This window comes from Dromiciops gliroides, chromosome 2 (genome assembly GCF_019393635.1).
Source record: "Dromiciops gliroides isolate mDroGli1 chromosome 2, mDroGli1.pri, whole genome shotgun sequence".
Classification (NCBI taxonomy): domain Eukaryota; kingdom Metazoa; phylum Chordata; class Mammalia; order Microbiotheria; family Microbiotheriidae; genus Dromiciops; species Dromiciops gliroides.
The window spans coordinates 426214509-426236480 of NC_057862.1; the positions used below are offsets into that span (position 1 = coordinate 426214509).

General features: G+C 45.2%; 1 protein-coding gene across 1 annotated transcript in view; it reads right to left on the reverse strand.

The window, feature by feature from the left end:
- CRB2 (crumbs cell polarity complex component 2) overlaps window positions 1-18159 on the reverse strand; it is a 46624-nt gene extending 28465 nt beyond the window's left edge. Inside the window, exon 1 of the mRNA XM_043981480.1 lies at window positions 17932-18159. Within this exon, the coding sequence (XP_043837415.1) occupies window positions 17932-18076 (145 nt within the window). The 5' untranslated portion in view covers window positions 18077-18159. The remainder of the gene's footprint in view (window positions 1-17931) is intronic.
- Window positions 18160-21972: the final 3813 nt, after the last annotated feature.

Genomic DNA, 21972 nt, shown 5'->3' on the forward strand with positions numbered 1-21972 from the left:
TTCAGGACCAGCTCCCATAGGCCCTCATCCTGTCGTCAGACTTCGGCCACCAGAGATGGGTTGGGCTTGGCTGTGACTCAAGGAGTCCCTAAACTTTGCACTCCACTCACCGCCCCCCCTACCCCCAACCACTGCAAAAATGTCTTTATCATTCTTCCCTCCTCTAATCCCTCCTCCCCTCCAGTCCATCTTTTACACAACTACAAAATTCAGCATTGTTCCACACAGATCTGGTGAGTCCCCATTGCCAGCAGGATAAGGGTCCAATCTCTCTGTCCGGCATTCAAGGCCTTTCATAAACTGGAGACACTGCACCTTCCCTACCCAATCCATATGCCAAACAAACCAAAAAATTCCATCCCCTCAAAGCCGCCCTGTGCTTGCCAGCCTCCTGGTCTTTGCTCTCACTGTCCCCTCCACCCAGAATTCCCTCCCTCCCCTTCTTTGCCTGCTGAAGCCCTCCCAGCCCTTTAGAGTTCAAACCAAGTACCACCTTCTCCATCAAGTCATCAAGGGATCCCCTGGTCTGTGACAACCCTTGGACTTGGCCCTCACATAAGCATTCTATGCTTCACCTCCCAGATGGGCGTGTCATGTAATTGCGAAGTATTGCTATCTATGCCTGTGTCTTATTTTTCAATTAGACTGTGCGCTCCCTGGGGCCAGGGACTGTGTGGGATTTAGACTCAGTACCTGACCCAGAGGCTGGCAGAGCTCTGCACACCTCGATGGGCTTCATGAAATCCCGTGGTCTCTTGCCTTGTAAATGCTAGGGCAGGGAATAGCTATGAACCAGAGTTAGGACGGGACAAGATGTGTATATACCACAGAAAAAGAAGACCTGGGATTGCCTATACTCCAGAACTTGGATAGGATCAGATGTATCTACACTTCAAATCTGGGGCAGGACAAGGATCATTTTAAACCTTGAGCGCAGAGCACAAACAAGACCAATTGCATCTAGCACAAAACCCAAACCTACTCCAGAGCTGGGAATGATTGCAAGTAATGTGGTATACTGGGTTCAAATCCTGCCTCAGATACTCATTAGCCATGTTGTCTTGGCCAAGTCACTTAAAATCTCTGAGCCTCAATTCTCCCATCTGTAAAATGGAGAAAGGGTTGTTCTGAGGATCAAGAGGAGATGCTTATAAATCATTTAATAGGGCAGCTAGGTGGCACAGTAGATAGAGCAGTGGTCCTGGAGTCAGGAGTACCTGAGTTCAAATCTGACCTCAGACACTTGACACTTACTAGCTGTGTGACCCTGGGCAAGTCACTTAACCCCAATTGCCTCACTAAAAAAAAAAAATCCTTTAATACCCTTTAGCTATTATTTTTTTTGTTCTGGAGTAAGTTTATATATTTGTGGTTATACATTCTGTAGTAAATAGCCCTTTGTAAAAGGGCCACTGTGTTGCATACAGATTTGTTGTTGAGTTGTTTCAGTCACATCCTCTTCATGACCCTATTTGGGGGTTTTTTGGCAAAGATACTGGAATGGTTTGCCATTTCTTTCTCCAGCTCATTTTACAGATGAGGAAACTGAAGCAAACAGGATCAAGTGACTTGCTCAGGGTCACACAGCTAATAATAAATATCTGATGCTATATTTGAACTCAGGTCTTCCTGACTCCAGGCCTGGAGCTCTATCCACTAAGCCACCTAGCTGCCTTCCAGCCATTATTATCATGTCCCAAGTCTGAAGCAGGACCAATAGTTTTTGTCCCCAAAGATGGAATCTCAACCTCAGAACAAGATGGGATGAAGGGGTAAATAAATTTCAGAGTCTTAGAAGGACCTCAGAGCTGGGGAAGGACTGGACCACCTCCACATCCCCAAGCTCCCATATAAAGTGAAGGGGCTGGAAACAAGATGGTCTCTTACAGGCCACAGAGTTCTAGATGGAACATAGTGTAGTGGACAGAGTCCTGGACTTGGAATTGGGAGGATCTGAATTTAAATCCAGCCTCAGACATTTACTAATTTGGTGACTCTGGACATGTCACTCAACTTCCGTCTGCCTCAGTTTCCTCAACTGTAACATGAGGATATAACAGCACCTACCTCCCAGGGTTATTGTAAGGATAAAATGAGACAGTACAATTATCCCTTCCACATCAAAGGGGTTAGGGGCTCACTGCCCCCACAATCTGGAAAATCTACATAAAATTTTTTGGCCCTCCCTTCATACCAGAGAAGTCTTAATTATTATGATATTAAAAGATAAAATATGTCAATATTATATAATACTATACATAAAACATAGTTTTATGCATTTCTGAGCTTCTAAACTTTTCTATGTCATCTGCTGGCCTTCACGTGTTATCTATAGCTTCTACAAAACTCCCAAGAAATTCCCATTTAATTTGGGGGGAGCGGGGCAATGAGGGTTAAGTGACTTGCCCAGGGTCGCACAGCTAGCGTCAAGTGTCTGAGGCTAGATTTGAACTTGGGTCTTCCTGAATCCAGGGCTGGTGCTTTATCCACTGCGCTACCTAGCTGCTTCCTTTCATCTAATTTCTTATGCAGACCCATAGTATATGGAAACTGTGATGGGGAAACTCATGATACGAAGGGATAAATGTCCTTATACAATCCTTTTTAAGACTTAAAGCGCTCTATAGGTGCTAGCTATTGTTGTTATGATTCCCTCATGGATCCTTCCCCCCCCCCCCACCAGGTCTTAGGCTTCCTTAAGTGGGATAAGGAGGAAGGTGTCCGGGATGAACTTTGGAGGAGGATCTTTGCAATCTTGGAATCTTGGATGCAGACAGCCTCCCTCCTTCCTCCCTGAACACACTCTCTCCCTCCAAAGTTCCTCCAGGAACCTCCTGTGAGGCCCTGGGAAAGTGAGGGAGAAGAAAGGGAGGGACCCCTTAGGCTTGACCCTAAGAGACAGGCCTCTGACTTTGAAGCACTATCTCCTCCCCTGAGCAGCCCCTGGCCCTCCCGGGAGTTCAGACAAGAAGGATCTCCAATTTCATGGGGAGACAGAGTTGCCAGTTCTCCCACAAAGAAAAATAATGATAATTAAAACTCCAATTTCTCTAGCATTTTAAATATTATAAATGAATTTTCCCCACCAGAGTCTTATGAAACAGATAGTAGAAGAATAACTACTGAACACAACTGGGAAGCAGAACCATGATCAGTTCTTCAGATACTAGATCTAGAGCTGAAAGGGATGTCAGAGGTCAGCTGGTCCAACTCCCTTATTTTACAGATGAGTAAACTGAGATCCAGGGGGCTTAAGCAACATGCCCAAGGTTATAGAAGTAGTGTCAGCAGTATGATATCGACCCAGATCTTTAGACTCCAAAGCTAAGCGTCTTTCCCCTGTATCTCATGAGCCAGGACTGCCCAAGAGCCTTCCTCATCCACCCTCCCACCCCCCGCGAATCAGGTCCATCCTGGAAATGTTTCCCTCTCTGCAATGGGTGCAGCTCATTTCAGATTGCCCTTTTCGGGGGGGGGGCAGGGAAGGGGTGTTCACTTCTGAGCTCCCTATGCCCGGAAGTTCTCATCAGTTTCTGGGACAATTATTTGATTCTTTTACCTGGAAACTGAGCTGAATATTCATTTTATCATGTGAGAGCACTAATTACCAGCGCTTTATCAGCACAGGGCTCTTCACTCTTCTGAATGGATCGTTTTTTGGCTGATCTAGGAGAAGCAGGGGGAGCCAGGGTGTAGAGAGAGCAGAAGACTGAAAGACTGAAGATGTGGGTTCTAATTCCAATTTATGTTAGTTTAGCTGTGTGACCTCTGGCAAGTTACTTGACCTCTGTCAGTTTCCCCATCTGTCAAGTGGGTTTGATATCCTCTATACTACTGACCTCATGTTAGTGTAGTGTAAGGAAAATGCCACCTAACATGTTAAAAGCTATAGGGCCTGTTCTGATTCTTTTTTTGGCTGTCATTTCATTAGATGCTCATCAGGAGCATCTCCCAGGAAGGAGACAAGACAGGGCTTATTATTCCCATTTTTCAGATAAGGATACTGAGGCCCAGGGAAGGGAAATGACTGGTAATTAGACTTGGGACTAGAGCCCAGATTTCCTGACTCCCATTCCTGCACTCTGCTCTACCCTGCTCCAGGGCCAGCTCCTCCAGACTTCCATCCCGGAACTGCCCTCCCTTCCCCCTCTCTGCCCTGAATTCCAGGCCCTTGTTTTCCGCCTGAGTGCCTGGCATGGAGGGAGGGAAGAGCTGACCTTGCTGAATTGTTGGGCATCCCACAGAAGCTGCTCTTGCTCAGCCCCCAGGCCAGAGTTCTGACTTCATAAGAGAGACAGCGTTTCCCATAGGCTGGAGGTGGGAGGAAGAGTTGCTGGGAGTCCTTCCTGGACACCAACATTGCTGGGGGCTGAGAGATAAGCAAGGATCCCTAGAACCCAGAAAGGGCCCCCAAACTTGACTGGAGCCTTGGAGGGCACAGAGGTATACTCACAGAATGACCTTTTTTTAAAAAGGTGGAAGGGACTTTAGAAACCATCCAATCCAAATCTCTTCATTTTATAGATGAGGAAACTGTTGTCCGAGAAGGGAAGGTGACTCATCCAAAACAATAAATGAATTAGTGGCAGAGGTAGGGCTAGACTCCAAGTCTCCAGGGAGTCCAAATCCAATGCCCTTTCTTCAGTGGAGAAGGGCACATCCAGACTCTTCTCCTCTGGCTTGAATATCTTCAAGGGATGGAGGGACCAGCAAGCCTCTGCTCTCTGCCCCAGCCCAGCAGCTCTGCTCTGCTCTCCTGCCCTTCCCCCCAGCCAGAGATGTCACCCAGACACTAACCAGAGGGCCTGGTCCCTCAAACTTCAAACCCTTAGCACTCTCCACTGCATAACACCACTAACTGATAATTCTCCCATGCTTCATCCACTTCACATTCCAGCAGGGGTCAGGGGCCAGAGGCCAGGGCCTGGACCATCAACCATGGTCCAGCTCATATCACTAGAGGGTAAGGGTAGGGGGGCAGAACCCTTGGTGTTATAAAGGAGAGAGAAGGTTGATTAGTCACACCCTAACAGGGACAGAGAGACAGAGAATGACAGTAACAATGCCCTTACAATCTGATATCTTTACAACCCTTCCCACTTTCCAAAGAACCTCCCTTGAATTGAGCATCTAAAGAGACAAGGTGATGCTATGGAAAGAACACGGAATTGGGATTCAGGAGACGGCAGCTCCAAAGTTGGCTCCCACAGTCCTTCGCTGTGTGAGCACAGATACGTCACTTAACCCGTCTGCACTGCGGATTCTTCGTCTGCAAAACCGAAAGAATTCCTCCTCGTAAGGAAAGTGCTTTAGTAAAAACCTAAAGTTCTGTGCAAACGTGAACTAATCATCCTGTGTTCAAACAGGCTTTGTTCTAATACAGGCTCTTCTGGCTTCAATATTTTGTGTCAAACTTCCCATATTTGGAGCCTAAAGAGATCTTAGACTGTTAGAACATAGAACACAGACTGGAAAAAGACTTTAGAACATAAGATATAAAAGCCGGAAGGGACCTTAGAGCGTAGAATGTTAGAGATGGAAGGGACATTAAAAGTGGTTAGACCTGGAAGGAACCTTAGAATATAGAAGGTTAGAGCTGGAAGGGACTCTTAAAATATAGGATAATTAGAATCTAAGAGTTGTAAGAGACCTTCTTCGGAAATCATCTAGTCCCTCCCCAAGCAGTAACTCCCCTTTAAAAGAGCAGAGACATTAAAGGGTCATCCAGCCTCTTCATGGACTGGGATGGATAACGATGGTGAGTTCCCTGCCTTGGAAAGCAGCCCACTGTAATTCTGAATTACTCTACAGTGTTAGCAAGTCTTCCCTTTTATTGAACTGGTCTGCCTCCATGTAACTTCCACTCCCATTGGTTCTTGGGGATTAGAACTGCAAGAGACCGGGGGCAGCTAGGTGGTGCAGTGAATAAGGCACCGGCCCTGGATTCAGGAGTCCCTGAGTTCAAATCCGACTCAGACACTTGACACTTACTAGCTGTGTGACCCTGGGCAAGTCACTTAACCCTCATTGCCCTATGCAAAAAAAAAAAAAGAAAGAACTGCAAGAGACCTTAGAGATTGATCATCCATAGTCCAGGGAATCATAACCCTTTTTGTATTCTATCTGGTGAAGCTCTTGGGTCCCTTCTCAGAATCATGTTTTTAAATGTGTAAACTCTAATTCACAAAATTACAAAGGAAACCAATGATATTGAAATACGATTATCAAAATATCTTTTTCAGAAAACGAATCCAATGTCCTCATTTTAGTCTACTGATTGCTGTTAGCAAGTTCTATCTTCTAACATGGAAAGCTGCCTCCCTGCGGCTTCTCCCCCCATCCCTTGATCTGAGTTCTGGCCTCTGGGGTCAAGTAGAACGAGGGTAATCCCTCTTCCACATGACAGCCTCTTAGATATGTGAAGACAGTGATACTGCCCTTCCTCCATCTTCTCTGCCCTAAACTAAACCTCACCAGTTCTTTCAAGATCTGCGTGATCTTAGAGCATGGAACACCAGAATGGAAACCCAACACTTCAGGCTTGTGTTCAGCCCCCTACCCTTACACTCCCAGTCCCCGAGGGCGGGGGGCTTGGGACAGAGGCCCCGGACAACATTTCCTTCTCCCAGAAATGAAGAGACACAGAAATAAGCTGGCTTGGACTTTATAGCCAAGGGTTGGGGAGGCAGTAGAGGGAGGGGAAGGGAAGAGGGGGAGCATCCCTGGCCGGCTGGGATGGCCAGATCGGGAGGTGGCCCGATGCCATGGCAACAGATCTGCATGTGCTTACATTAGCAAATCCCTTGTGACCTCCCCACCTCATTCTGTCTGACCTGAGCAGGCCACGGGATTAGCAGAAGGGCCTGGCCTGTACCCCAACCTGTCTGAAAGCCTGAGGTGGGGGAGGGGGGAAGCCTGGGAGCCAGAGCTAAGGGAGAAAATCCAGAGGATTTAAAATCTGAAGGGGACCTTAGAGATTATCTACTCCACAGGCTGGAGGAAAGCATCTTGGACCTTGAGTCAGGAGAACTGAGTTCCAGACACCTAACAGCATTATGATCCTATTGGGAAGATCACCTAGCCTTAGTTTACTCAGCTGTAATCCTTGAGCTACCCAAGACTGATGTGAGGCATAAATGAGATAATGCATGTACATGTTCTTTATAAAATAAGACACACAAATGCAAGCTATTATTATTCTGTCTACCAAAGCAAGTCCCTCCCCTTCTGAGTCTCAGTTTCCCCACTTATAAAACAGAGACATTAGTACTTGAGCTATCTACCTCACATGGTTGTTAGGAGCAAGGGGTGGTAAAACCTTCAAGGGTTCCAGAAATGGGGGCCATTATCAGCATCTTCTAAACAAGGGCCTTTTAGAGATAATCACTACAGGTTGTTTGGTCTTTCTATTGTAGTGAATAAATTAAATAAGATAATAAAAATATCTTCCCCCAAGAATGTAGGTAGCCTTGGTCAGGCCAACAGAACACAAGCTGGTGAGAAGAAGCCCATGCCCAATGCCAGATAGTTGGTTTAAAAACCAACCAGGAAGGGCTGCCCATCAATTGGGGAATGGCTGAACAAGTTGTGGTAAATTAATGTAATGGAATTCTATTGTTCTGTAAGAAACAATGAGTAGGAAGAGTTCTGAGAAACCTGGAAGGACTTGCATGAACTGATGATGAGTGAAATGAGCAGAACCAGAAGAGCATTGTACATAGTATTGTTAAGGTCAACTATGATAGACTATATTCTTCTCACCAATACAACAGTACAAGAAAGTTCCAAAGGACTCATGATGGAAAAGGCTCTCCAAATCCAGAAAAAAAGAACTGTGGAATATGGATGCTGATTTGACCATACTATTTCTTTTGTTTTTGGTGCTGTTGTTGTTCTTTTTTGATGTTTTTCCTTTTTGCTCAGATTCTTCTAACATGACTAATGCAGAAATATGTTTAATGTTATTGTAATATATAACCTATATCAGATTACTTGCTATCTTGGGGAGGGGGGGAGGGAAGGGAGGGGGGAGGGAAAAAATTGAAATTGGAAATCTTATAAAAACAAATGTTGAAAACTATCTCTACATGTAACTGGAAAATAATAAAATTTATTAAAAAAAAACAACAACAACCAGGATCTGGGAATGGTGCAACAACAGACTGTGGCATACAAGGGTCAGGGAAGGAATTGAGGAACATTAACCTAGAGAAGAGAAGGCTAAGGGGGCAAAATGATAGTAGTCCTCAAGTCTTTGAAGACTGTCCCATGGAAGAGACTTATTCTGCTTAGCCCCAGAGGACAGAGCTAGGAGCAAGGGGTGGACATTGGAGAAAAGGGCTCAAAGTAAGGAAAATACTTCCTAATGATTATAGCTATATAGAATTGGAATGGGCTATACAAAAAAGTAATGAGTTGTCCACTACTCGAGGTATGTAAGTAAAGGCTGGATGACTACTTATTAAGGATATTCTTCCCTTGATCCTCCACCTTGTAATGTCCCAGGCTTCCTTCAAGATTGTACAAATTGATGGAAAATGCTATCCACCTCCAAAAAGAGAACTGATGAATTCTGTGTGCAAATTGAAGTATAATTTTCCCACTTCATTTTTCTTGCTTTTTTGTGACATGGCTAATATGGAAATATTTTATGTGATTTCACACATACAAATGATATCATATTGGTTGCCTTGTCAATGGGTGGGAGAGGGGCTGGAGGGATGGAAAGAATTTGGAACTAAATTTTTTTAAATGAATGTTAAAATAAGCAAATTTGTTCTCTTCCTCAAAAAAAAAAAGAAATGCAAATATTCTTTAAAAACCCATTTTTTAAGACAATGCAATTATCCCATTTCTACAGGAAGTCCTTCCCAGTCCTCACCACAGCTGCTAGTGCCTTCTTTCAGAGATTAGCAACCATTTACTCCATATATATCTTGTATGTGCCTCGTCATGACCTGTTGTCTCCCCCAATGGAATATGAGCTGCTTGAGGGAAAAGACTGTTATTATCTTTCTTTGTATCCCCAGTGCTTAACATAGTACCTAGCACATAGGAAATGGTTAATAACAAATGTTTGTTGACTGACTGACTATATGGTTGAACCAGAAGCCCTCTTAAATCCCTTTCAAACCTAATATTTTGTGAACTTTTTTGTTCTTAGCAACTCATGAAAGCATCTAAGGCAAGGAAGTGCTTGTGATCTGTGTCAGTGAAAAGAGGATGAAATCAGAGCTCCTTTAAAGTGTTGAATTATTAAAAATGCCAAGATCATAGCTCTCTACAATTTAAAAACCACTTTCCCACAAAACCTCTATGAGACAAGTAGTGCTACCATGCACGTTCTGAGCTTCAGAATAGGGAAATAACTTGCCACCAGTCACACAGCTGTTAAGTCTTATCAGAACTGGGATTTGAACTCAGGTCTCATGATGCCAAATCCAGCACTCTTTTATTTAAGCCTCAAACATATCAGCCAGAAAAGATAAGGTTGATGTAAAACTTCTCTGATATAAAATTTTAAATATACCTATATGGGGCCTAGATCTGTGATTTCACCCTTTGGGAACTCCTAGTTATAAACTTTCCACTGATATAGATTGGCAACTAATCTCTGATTTGTAATTTGAGATAGTTCTTAAAGAAATATCTGAGAGATTAAGTGACTTGCCCAGGGTTATACAGCCAGTATGTGATAGCAGCAAATTTGAACAAGGCCATAGTATCATAGATTTAAAACTAGAAAGGCCCATAGAGGTCATTGGCTCTAATATTTTCCAGATGAGAAAATGGAGGCCCAGGGAGCTTAATCATCTAGGCCAGGGTCACATAGCCTAGTGTCCATGGCAGAATTGGAACCCAGGTCTTCCTAATTCCAAGCCTGTTGCTCTGCCTACTATGTCATGCTACCTCTCATATCTATGCATATGATAAAAAGTCAGTTCTTCAAAAAGTTGAAATTAATAGTCCAAGAACATTAAAAAGAACAATACATGTGACTGCAACTAGGTAAATGGAAAGAACTATGAAACAATTCAAATCAACATTGCAAAAATACTAAGTACAAGAATGGTCCCAAAGAAAAGATATGAGAAAATACCCCTCACCTCAACTTTGCAGAAGTGGGTGGTCCATGGGTGTGGAATATTGCATATATTTCCAGACTTTTCCAATGCATTGATCAGCACTGATGTTTTTTCATCTTTTGTTTTTTCTATAAAAATATTAAAGATGGTTCTTTGGGAGCGGGGAGAGAAGGTTACACTGGGAGAAATTTCGCCAATGTAAAAACAAAAATTATTGATAATTTTTTAAGAGTAGCATTTCTCCTTTAAAAAATTGCTGACCCAAACACAACAAAAGACCAAAATGGTAAGTGTTGGAAAGGCTGTGAATTGGTTCAACTTCTGGAAAACACTTTAGAATTGTATTCAAAAAGTCATGGGTCTGTACGTACCCTTTGATCCTCTGATACCACCAAGAGGCATACACCCCCAAGGAGATCAAAGACAGAAAAAGGTCCCATATGCACCAAAATAGTCATAGCAGAACTTTTGTCTTAACAAAGAACTATAAACAAAGTGAGTGCCCATCAGTTGGGGGATGGTTGAACAAATCACAGTAATGGATTATTGTTGTTCAGTCATTCGGTCATTTTGTGACCCTGTGGCCCATACTGTCCATGAGGTTTTCTTGGCAAAGATACTGGAGCAGTTTGTCATTTCCTTCTCCAGTGGATTAAGGCAAACAGAGTTTAAGTGACTTGCTCAAGGTCATACAACTAGTGTCTGAGGCTGGATTTGAACTCAGGTCTTCTTGACTCCAGTCCCAGCACTTTATCTACTGAGCCATCATCCAGCTGCCTAATGGAGTATTACTGTGTCATAAAAAGCAATGGATATGAAGAACTCCAAGAAACTTGGAAAGACTTCTATGAACTGAAACTGCATGAAATGATCAGAACAAGAACAATTTATAGGAAACCACAATAATGTAAAGGAAAACAACAGCACACGTGAGAACTGAACAAGGCAGTGAGAAACTGTGACTTCAGAAGACTAAAGTTAAAGCCAGCCTCCTACTGCCTCTTGACAGAGGGGGAGGCAGTCATACATCTTCAAACGTAGCTAGTTTGACTTCTTTTGCTTGGCTATATTTATTTGTTTCCAGGGAGGGTTCTATGGGTGGGGATTGGGGCTAGAGAGTGGAAAATGATAGTGATAGAAAAAAAGAACATCAATGATTTTTTTTTTAAGTTGACATTTCTTGGCTTAATCCAACCACCTGAGGAGGGAAATGGGGCACAGATAAGGAAACTGATTTGCCCAACTTCACACATTAGCAACAGAGCCAAGACTAGAACCCAGGCCTCTGGACCCTGCCTTGCCTGATGCTCTTTCTACTCTGGAATTACAGTCATACCTCACCAGCCCTGTCCTCCACCATCTGCACCTTCATCTACCTAAAACCCCTTGAACACTAAGAATTCATGCCCCATCTGATTTACACAGGGCTTACTCATCCATTAAGTGTTTGGGGCCTCCCAATGAACCTGTCTATGGAGGATAATTCTGATCATGTCCCCGTTTCCTTCAGTGAGTAAACTGAGGTTAAGTGACTTATAGGTAACAAAGCTAGGACTTGATGTGAGAGTTAGTGATCCTGTTGTCTCCATCAAAACCATGCTGTCTCCCACTGATGGAGATTACAAGGTCCGGACACTAAAACCATCTGCTCATAAGAAGGTCAACCCATAATGCCCATCCCACTTTCAAAGCTCCTGATCATTCCTGTAGCTCACTTATCACAGCAGTGGACAGAACATTGGGCCTGGAGACAAGATGAACTGAGTTCAAAGCCGGCTTCAGACATTTATCTAGTTGTGTGACCATGGGAGAGTCACTCAACGTCTGTCAGCCTTAGTTTCCTCAACTCTAAAATATGGATATGAATAGCACCTATTTCCCAGGGTTGTTGTGAGGATAAAAAGATAATATTTGTAAAGTGCTTAGCATAGTGCTTGCACGAAGTGGGTGATTAATAAATGCTTGTTTTCTTCCTTCTTTCCTTTCTCCTTTCAATACCTTCTTACTTTGTGCAATTCTCTCCCATTTTCTCCTACAGACTTTCTTTTTTTTTTTTTTGGTGGGGCAATTAGGGTTAAGTGACTTGCCCAGGGTCACACAGCTAGTAAGTGTCAAGTGTCTGAGGTCGGATTTGAACTCAGGTCTTCCTGAATCCAGGGCTGGTGCTTTATCCACTGTGACACCTAGCTGTCCCTACTATAGACTTTCCATAGAAGACCCATCCCACATACTAGAGTTCTCATTCTCTCTCTCTCTCTCTCTCTCTCTCTCTCTCTCTCTCTTTTCTTCTCCCTCACCCTCTCTCTGTCTGCCTCTCTGTCTGTCTCTCTGTCCTTGTATGTCTCTGTCTTTCTCTTTCAAACTTTTCAAAGATACCAGCCAAATACCTGAACTGTCCATCTGTTCTCCTTCTAATCCCACATGCCATCCCCTTCAAATACCTACCATACATCTCTTCAATGAGGCAACAAGATACAGTGATAAAGGTACTGACTCTGAAGTCAGTGACCTTGGGTTCAAATCCCACCTCTGACCCCTTAATACCTGTGTGATCTTGAGCAAATTACTTAATCTCTCTGGGCCTTAGTTTCTTCATCTGTAAAAGGAGGAGGTTGGACTAAATTGCCTCTGAGGTCTCCTCTAGTTCTAAATCTATAATGCTTTATGCTAAAGCCTAGGTCAAAATTGGAAATAGACAGGAGCTTCCTACTCAGCCTGTTTACCCAATTTGTACACAACTCTAACAAGTTTTGTTATCTACTTTTCAAGCTTAAATAAAGCGAGAAGAGAAGCAGAGGGGACTGCTCCCTCGAGTCAAACTGCTATACAGGATCACAGGTCCAGAACTAGAAGGGATCTCAGAGGTCATCTAGTCCAGTCCTCTCATTTGACAAATGAAGAAACTGAGGTCCATTGAGGTTCAATGAGTCACACAAGAAGTAAACATTCAGAGAAGTTACTTGAACTCGGGCCCTCTGACTCCAGAGTCAACTTATTATTACCAGTAGTTATCAATCCCCAGGGGGCAGCTGGGTGGCCCAATGGATAGAGTGCCAGGCCTGAAGTCAGGCAGGCTCATCTTCCCGAGTTCAAAGCTGGCCTCCAACACTAACTAGCTGGGTGATACATGTCCCTTAAAGCTGTTTGCCTCAGTTTCCCCATCTGTCAAAGGAGCTGGAGAAGGAAATGGCAGACCATTCCAGTATCTCTGCCAAGAAAACCCCAAATGGGATCATGAAAAGTTGGACAGGACTGGGAGCAACTGAACAATGATCATTTCCAGTGCTAGGCATAGGGAGGCCTGTGGAAGCAAGGAGATAATGAAATGTGATAGATATCAAGGGACTCCTTCAAAGAAGGTCCTATTTCACAGTTGGCTCCATATCCCCAGCATGGTGCCTAACACTTAATAAATGCTTGTTGATTTATTGATTGAAGTGGGACTAGTCTATTCTGAACAATCAATGTGGGACAGGGAGGGGAAAAAGTACAGATTCTGAAATCAGAAGTGCTGTGGGTACAAATTGGATGCATACCTTGGCCAAGTCACTCTCCTCTCTGAGTCTTAGTTTCACCATCTATAAAATGGGAAATATATATATATATATATATATATATATATATGTTTATGAAAGAGAGATGGATAAAAAATATATATTATTTATGTGTGTGTATTCCTTGCACGCCCTACTTCACATGGAAGTCATGAAGAAAACCCTCAGTAAACCTAGAACTACCATTACAATCCAGGACAATCACTGAGATTGAGATTGATGGCCCTGAGTAACCAAGGAAAAGGTAGAAACAAGTAGAGGCAGCCTGATGCTGAAGATAGTGCCAACACGGATTCAAATCCTGCCTCAGGCATTTTCTAGCTTTGTGACCCTGCGGGCAAGTTATTTAACATTGAATCGGACTAACTAGTGTCCAATGGAGACCACTGGGAGTTGGCCTACCGGGAGCAGCAAAATGATATTATTAGGAGACATGAATGGCTTTCGGCGTTGGAGATGTGGCTGGGAGTGCTTCAGCCCCTCCATCCTGAGCAGCCCAGAAAATAAACTCCTCCACACCAAGATCCTTGGCATTGTCAAACAGTTCAAGATCAGAGATGGATATAATTTTATCAGTGAAAATGACATTAAAAGAGGAACATTATCATCTGCTTTGCTGCTGCTTCCTAAGGACCCTGGGAGCTTTGCCTCTGACTCAAAACTGAAACTTCCTGTAGGTGTTGTCTGCCTACTTAGAATTAGGGCTCGTCGAGATCCAGGGCAGTCTTTTCTTCTTCTTCTTCTGTTTGTATCCCCTACACTTAACACAATGCTTTGTACAGAGTGAGCATTTTTCATGAATAGTAAACCTCTTAGTTAATTCAGTAATTTCCTTATCCACAAAATAAGGAGAATACTAGCACCTAGCTCATAGGGTTTTTATGAGGATCAAATGTGGTCACATATCCAAAGTGCTTTGTTAAGTCATTTACAAAGATATACAGAATCCCTTCCATCTCTAAATATCACGATCCTATGGGCTCCCATTGCCCCAAGAATCTTATCTACTTCCTTATGTCTGTTCAGGTGGGCTTTGCTAACTGCTATCTCCCAACTCTCAGTCTGGCATCCTCCGTCGCTACTTTCTCACCCCAGGAGCTTGGGAGTGAGATTGGAAATGAAGGGACCTCACATCCCATTGTGTAACGGCATCCTTTCCTGGCCTGGCAGATTTACAGAAATACTCTGGGCTTCTCCATGGAAACTGTTCAGGCCTCTGGTGAGTGTGAGGGAAGAGAAAGGACTCTGCTGGGGAAGAGGGCCCAAGCCCCAGCTCAAAGCCAGAAAACTCCAATTTAAGGACAAAGCCTAGGCAGACAGATGCTCTGGGTCAAACCAATGGGATTCTAGAAAACCCACCATACCAGGACTGGAATCAGCTGGTCCATCCACAGGGTTCAGAGCCTACCGCAATACCAATATTTTTCACCTCCCATGATCAGACAGAGATGGATGCATAGCCTCCAGATTCAGCCTCCTGACTCAACCAAATCTAATTCTAATATTGTGTTTGCTTGTGCATATTTCCTAGGTGGCACAGTGGATAGAGAACTGGGCTTGCAATCAGGAAGACTCATCTACATGAGTTGAAACCTGGCCTCAGACACAAGCTGGTTGACCCTGGGCAAGTCATTTAACCATATTGTCTCAGTTTCCTCATCTGTAAAATGAGCTGGAGAAGGAAATGGCAAACCACGCCAGTGTCTTTGCCAAGAAAATCCCAAATGAGGTTGGACACAACTGAAATAATTGAACAACCACAATATTTATATGTACATACCTGCATGTATGGGTACATGTGCATTGAGACAGTATATCCCCCTATGTGTTTGTCATTATGTCTGGGTGTATAATGTGTTATGTGTTTACATGACTGTATTTTAGTATGTGCATAACTACATGTCGATATGCATGTTTCTCCATGGATGTGACTTTATGCATGTAACTACATCTCTATTTGTTACTGTGTATGCTTTGGGGAGGCGTCAATCTCGGTGTGTGAGAGAGACCATATTAATTTTATGGATGCCTATGTATCCACATGTAGGGATGTATTTGCCTATGTGAGTGAGTGTATAAATGTGACTGCCTTATTCATGATGGTTAGCATGAAGTTGTGCCTCTGTAACATGTCCTATGCATGGGATAATAAATAAGGGACCCTTACATTTCCATAGTTCTTCTTGGCTTATACAGTGCTACATAAATATTTACAAAGTGTGTCTGAGATGTTTATTTTTGTAGGTATATGTCTTGGACCTCAGGGAACAGACTTGACTCTGAGAGGTCCCTAGGTCCTCAGTGACCCAGGGACCAGAGCTGGAAGGGAGCCCAGAACATAAATTCATGCCCCGGGTAACTTTTAGCAGAAATGAAAAAGGTCCTTTAACCTAAGACTTTCAACTTGTAATCCCTCAGGAGCCTCAGAGATGGACTGGGAGCAGTTCAGGTCATATTATTAGCCCAGAGACCAGAGTTTCCACAGCCTCTTCCTCAGCCCTCCTAATGTACTCCCCCACTCCCTCTCACCAAAGATCGAAGGTGGGGCGGGGGAGGGAGGAGGAATGGTTAGGGACCAACTAACAGTGGTTTCCAGCTTGGCAGTTGTAGCCATAGTGATCCAAACAAAAGCTACCCAAGGCCTGGGCCTCCCTGGTTTTCCCTCTTCAGGGAAGAGAAATTCCAGGCCCCAGGAGCCAGCTCACCAGACAAAGGGGGGAGGGGAGGGGGGGGGAATCAACTTTGCTTCAAAGTTTGAATGCTTTTCTGAAGAGAAAAGAGGCCCTTAATGGACAGGGGCCTTGTCAAGGGGCTCCAATTAAGAACCAGACCTAGGAAGGACAAATATAGTCTGTACTGGGGGGGGGGGATTGGGGGAGGAAGGGATTGAGTGCCTAGGATGTGTGGTTGTGTGAAACTATGTCAGAGTGTGAATACGACAGATGTGTCTGTGTGACAGTGTACAGCCACTTAAGAGACAGTATGTGACTACCACTGTGTGATTGTATATGAGTGTGTGATTGTAGGATAAAAGGAACTGGGAGTCCCCTGAGTTCCCTAACCAGGACCCCCACAATATTTCTGAGTCCCCACCCCACCCCCAGGATACACAGAGCTTCCCAGGCTGACACATACACCCCCATGCACAGCTTCATCCTGCCCTAGGGCTCTTCAAAGATTCCCACCTTTCCCCTCCCAGGACTGGGGGGGGGGGGAAGAAAGGAAAGATGTTTTCTCTCTCCCCTTCCCTTTCCCTTTCTCAGTCTTGAAGCCAGAAGACACAGTCCCCACCCCCCCCAACCTTCAACTTGGCTCAGCACACAACACCCCACAACTTACACTATGCTGAATATTCCACAGCTTGTGCCACATCTCTCACATCTCACCCAAACAACAGCCTCCAAGTAACACCCTCAGAGAACACCCAGCACCTCACATCTACATACAACAAAACTGATTTCCCTCCCCACTTTACCCCACCGTATCCATACACATACACATTGAGGAGTGATTTACTAAATAAAACACTGGACTTGCAGTTTGGGAAGACTTTTGTTCAAATCCCACCTCATACACACTAGCTTTGTGACTCCCGGCAAGCCATTTAATCTCACTGTTCCTCAGTTTCTTCGTTTGTAAAATGAGGAGGTTGAACTCAATGGCCTCTACAATCCTTATTACACATGTAGCCTACAAATAACCCCAGTATACAGTATCCCATAGTTCATATCTGCAAATACCACTCCAAGTTATACCACATATAGGCCCCCAACTCACATTACCCAAATCACCACATCCCCGCCAACCCATGCTCACAGTATCTCACAGAGGATCTGCCCTCCATTCAAAGCAGTGGACAACCCCAACCCCACATATATATATATATCACATACCATCTACTCACAACTCTCTCCCCTCGCCCCCTCTGCCACATTCACACAGGACAACTCAATTCACACCTGTACACATAACAGTCTCAAAGTACACCTAACCACAGCCCTCTCCACCTTACTCCCAACTCATACTCAATCCCATCTCTGGCGGGGCACAGAAAGCCCTCTAACTCCCCCCAGACCACAACAGTCACTAGGTAACGAAGGTTAGGGGGACCACCCCATCCTACTCCTCCCATTACCCCCAGGGACCTAGCCTCCAGTGGGCTGCCCTCTTCCACCTCCGCGGGTGCCCCTGTCAGGGTCCGTGCCTGCATTGGGCACGAGTCTGGACCGCCCTCCTCCACCACACTGTCCCCAGCCCTGGTCCCCGCCTGAACCCAGGAAACCACAACTCACCCGAGGGTTCCCGCGACGGCTCCTGGGGCAGAGTCTGGGTCAGCGACAGGGGCAGTGACAGGGGCAGGGGCAACAGAAAGAGCAGGAGCAGGAGCAGGAGCGGGAGAAGGGATCGGGAGCGGGAATTAGACTGCTCCAACTCCATCACCTGGCCGGGCTGGGGCGCTGGGGCGCTGGGGCTGGGGGCTGCTCCTGGTGGCTGGCGGGGCCCCGCATGGTTTGGGCTCCCGGGCCCTCGTCCCTTCCCCCTCTCTGCTTTCCCTCCCTCTTCCCGTCCCTTCTTATCCCCTCCCCCCTCCTCTCCCCTCCCCCCTCCCTCTCCTTCTTCCCCCCTTCCCCTCCCCTCTTCTCCTGCCCTAACCTCCCCCCCCCCCCCCGCACCACCCACCCCGCCCCTTTCGGGGAATAGACCGGCACTAATTCGGTGGACGTAGTCCCAGCCCCTCTGCAGCTAAACCCTCGGTGGAGGGAGGAGAGGGGAAAGATAGAGACCCAGGCCAGCCCAGGCTCTGGGGGAGGGGAAGGAGAAGGGGAAGAGCACCAGGAGACAATAGGGGTGTGCAGCAGAGGGCTCTTCCCAAATCTCTGTACTCTTAGGGACAAACTTCTAAGGCTTGTGGGGAGGGAGCCCAGGTAGAGCAGCACCCTCCCCCCTCCCAAACAAAAAGTCCTAACAGATCTTCATTCCAGGGGCCCAGACCTCCTAAGGAAGAAAGACTGACTTCTCCCCTCCGTCTGGAACTCTCACCCCGGGACCCCAAGCTCGGCCTGTGAGTGTCTTGTTTTTGCCTCTGGATGAAGGTCTGAGTCTGGAACCTCCAAGTCACTGTCTTTCCATCCCTTATTTCAAGGCCCCCTTTCAATTCAATTTCATTCAGGCCAACATTCATTTATTAAGGGCTCCCACTGAGCCAGGCTTGTGCTTGGCCTGGGAATACAAAGAGCCAGGCACAAAATCTTGTGGAAGGATTATAAGATTGAGAACAAGGAGGGCCCTGAGAAATCACCGGGTTCTAAAAGCCTTTTTGTGTCATGGACCCCTTTGTCAGAGATGTGCTTTTAAATTCAAAATGAAAGGAAATGCTAAATTTCATTTAGAAATTTGTGAAAATTAAGATGTAAATTTTTTCCTATCTGCTCTGAAATTGATCCACAGGGTCCATGGACTCCAGGTTTAGAACCCTTGATCCAATGTAACCCCCTCATCTTATGTAGAAGGAAACAGGCCCAGAAAGAAGGCTAAAGATAACTACAATAGCAAAATAATCTGTGAATACCTGGGTGAAGAGCTACCAGACAAAGGCTATGAAGTGTCCAAGGAAGGAAATAGAATTCCCTACTAGAGAAAATTCACAGCTGGAAAAAACAGACCCACCCACAGGAGTTAGAAGGGACTTTAGAACTCATCTAGTTTGTCCTTCCTCGCCCACCCCCCACTTTTATAAAGGAGGAAACTGAGGCCCAGAGAAGGGAAGATTTACCTATGATCACACAGATACTAAGTGACCAAGCTAGAACTTAAACCCACATGCTTTTTACTCCAAAAGCAGGGTGCTTTAACCTATACCAGGAGGTGGCCTGGAAACTGGGCCTTGAAGAATGGGGTGGGGTGGAGGGAGCAGAACAGTAATGCCAGAGATTCAGAGGCAGAAAAGCTAGGAGGTGACCACCCATGGTGTATTTGTCATTCACTGACACTTGTCACCAACTGCCTTGTGTCCTTGGTTCTTTCCTCAGATGTGCTTCTCCCCTTCCTCAACTAGACTGGTTTGTTCCTGGAATCCCGTCTGTAATCTCTGTTCTACTCCCCCACCCTCACCCCCAAACTAGTTCTGAATGAAGGCAAGAAAGGGAATAGGAGGGAGGACCAGCAGTGGAGGCACAGACCATCCTTTAGAGATGCTGCTTGTAGAAGACAGGAGCCCGGGCCCTTAGGATTCTGGAGTTGTAGTGGGGAGGGGGCCCAGGAAATGAAATGCCAGAGACAATAAGGGCGGGGATGCTGACCCTCTCTTCTGAGCCCCAGTCCTGGTGCTCATAGTCTGAGTGCTAAGGAAGGACCATAACGACATATAAAACATTGGTATGTATAAAGAACCCCGGGTCAAATCCAGTCTCTGATCCTTAACTACTTGTGTGACTAAGCAAAACTATGCCTCAGTTTTACTCATCTGAAAAATGAGGGAATTGAGCAAAATAGCCTCTGAGGTCTGTTCTGGCTTTAGAGTAATGATCCTGCCAGCCGTCCTAGATTAGAAAGGCTAACTGGTCTAACTGAAAGCTTTCTGGGCTTGGAGTCAGAGGACCCACATTCTAATTCTGACTCTGCCATTGATTCAATAAACTGAAGTGGGCAAGTGACCTGACCTTTCTGACTCTCAATTTTCTCATCTGTAACATGGGTAAAATAGTATTTGTATTATCTGTCTCACAGGGGGTGTTGGGAGACTTATTTCAACAGACATTTATCAAGGGCCTATTGTGTGCAGAGCACTATACTGTACTAGGCTAAACTGGGGAGATACCAGATTTAGATAAGACTCTTTGCCTGGCCCCCTGGAGCTCCCAATTTAGCAGAGGATAATTCACACTAGCACTTCCAAGCTCCTTAATTACATTTGTCTGAGTCTGAAGATCAGCACTCCCCTAGAACTCAGCTGGTGGTCTTCCAGAGCTTATGTGATCAGAAAAATTCATCCCCTGTCCCCATTGTGGGAGAAGATGAGCCTCAGACAACAGTCTGTCACCCGACTGTACCTGAAGCCTTTGCCAGGTTGGTAGCACCTGCTGGATGGAGTTTGTCCTCCAAAGGCATGGCTATCGAGGGCCTGGGATGGTCTTCAAGCCCAGATGAATAATGAGAGGAAGATTTTAGTGAAATACAATAACATTTGGAATTAAGGGTGTTTCTCTCCTGGAGAAGAGAAAGGGGGAGGGGTCCTGTAGGTAGGAAGACATGATAAGCAGTCATTTAAAGGGCTCCTATGTGGAGAAGGGATTAGGCTTGTCCTAAAAGCCAGCAGTAGGAACAATGAGTGGGAGTTGCAGAGAGAGAAATGTAAAGAAAACCTACTAACCATTGATGTTGTCCAAAAGTGGAATGGGAGGGAAGGGGGAAGAGGAATGGGGGGGGGGGGGGGGGAAAGGAGAGGGCTTCCCATCAATGGCATTCTTTAAGAAATGAGTAGAAGGGGCAGCTAGGTGGCTCAGTGGATAGAGCACCGGCCCTGGAATCAGGAGTACCTGAGTTCAAATCTGGCCTCAAACACTTAACACTTACTGGCTGTGTGACCTTGGGAAAGTCACTTAACTCCAATTGCCTCACAAAAAAAAAAAAAGAAAAGAAATGACTAGAGCATTGGTCCCATATGTTGTCAAGGAGATTCTTGTCCAGATATGGATTGGATCAGATGATCTCTGTTTTATTTTTGTATCCCCAGTACAGTGCCTTAGACTTAGGGACAGGGATAGGGGGACTGCCTTTGTGATGTCCCTGGAATGGGGAACTGCCAGGTGAGAAAACCCCCGATGTTAGTCAACAGCACCTTCTCTGAGCTTTAGACTCTTTGAGAGCTGTTTGTCCCCGCTCACACCCAGCATGTATCAGAGAAGGTACTTAAAGCTGTGCTCTAAGGTAAACACTCTCATTGCAGGCCACTGATGCCTCTGCCTCGTACATAGCAACTACTTAATAAATGTTCGTTAAATTGAATTAAATCGAGATCCTTGTCAAAGGTGATGTAATCATGAGACAATGAAGGATGGATTCCTAAGTTATCCAGAAGAGCAGAAGATACCAAATGTTTGGGGTGGGTGAGGTGAATCATGAGCTCATGATTACTAGCCTCAAAAAAAAAAAAAAAAAAAGGAGATTGAGAGACCTTCATTCCTACCATAAGAGAATCATTTCCTCCTCTGGATACTCTTACAGTCCTTCCTAAAATGGGGTCTCCAGAACAAGGAACAATCTACGGTGTGGTTTGAACAAGGGTCTATTTCTGCTTCCTTATGCCTGGAAGCTATGCCTTTTGGGGGGGGAGG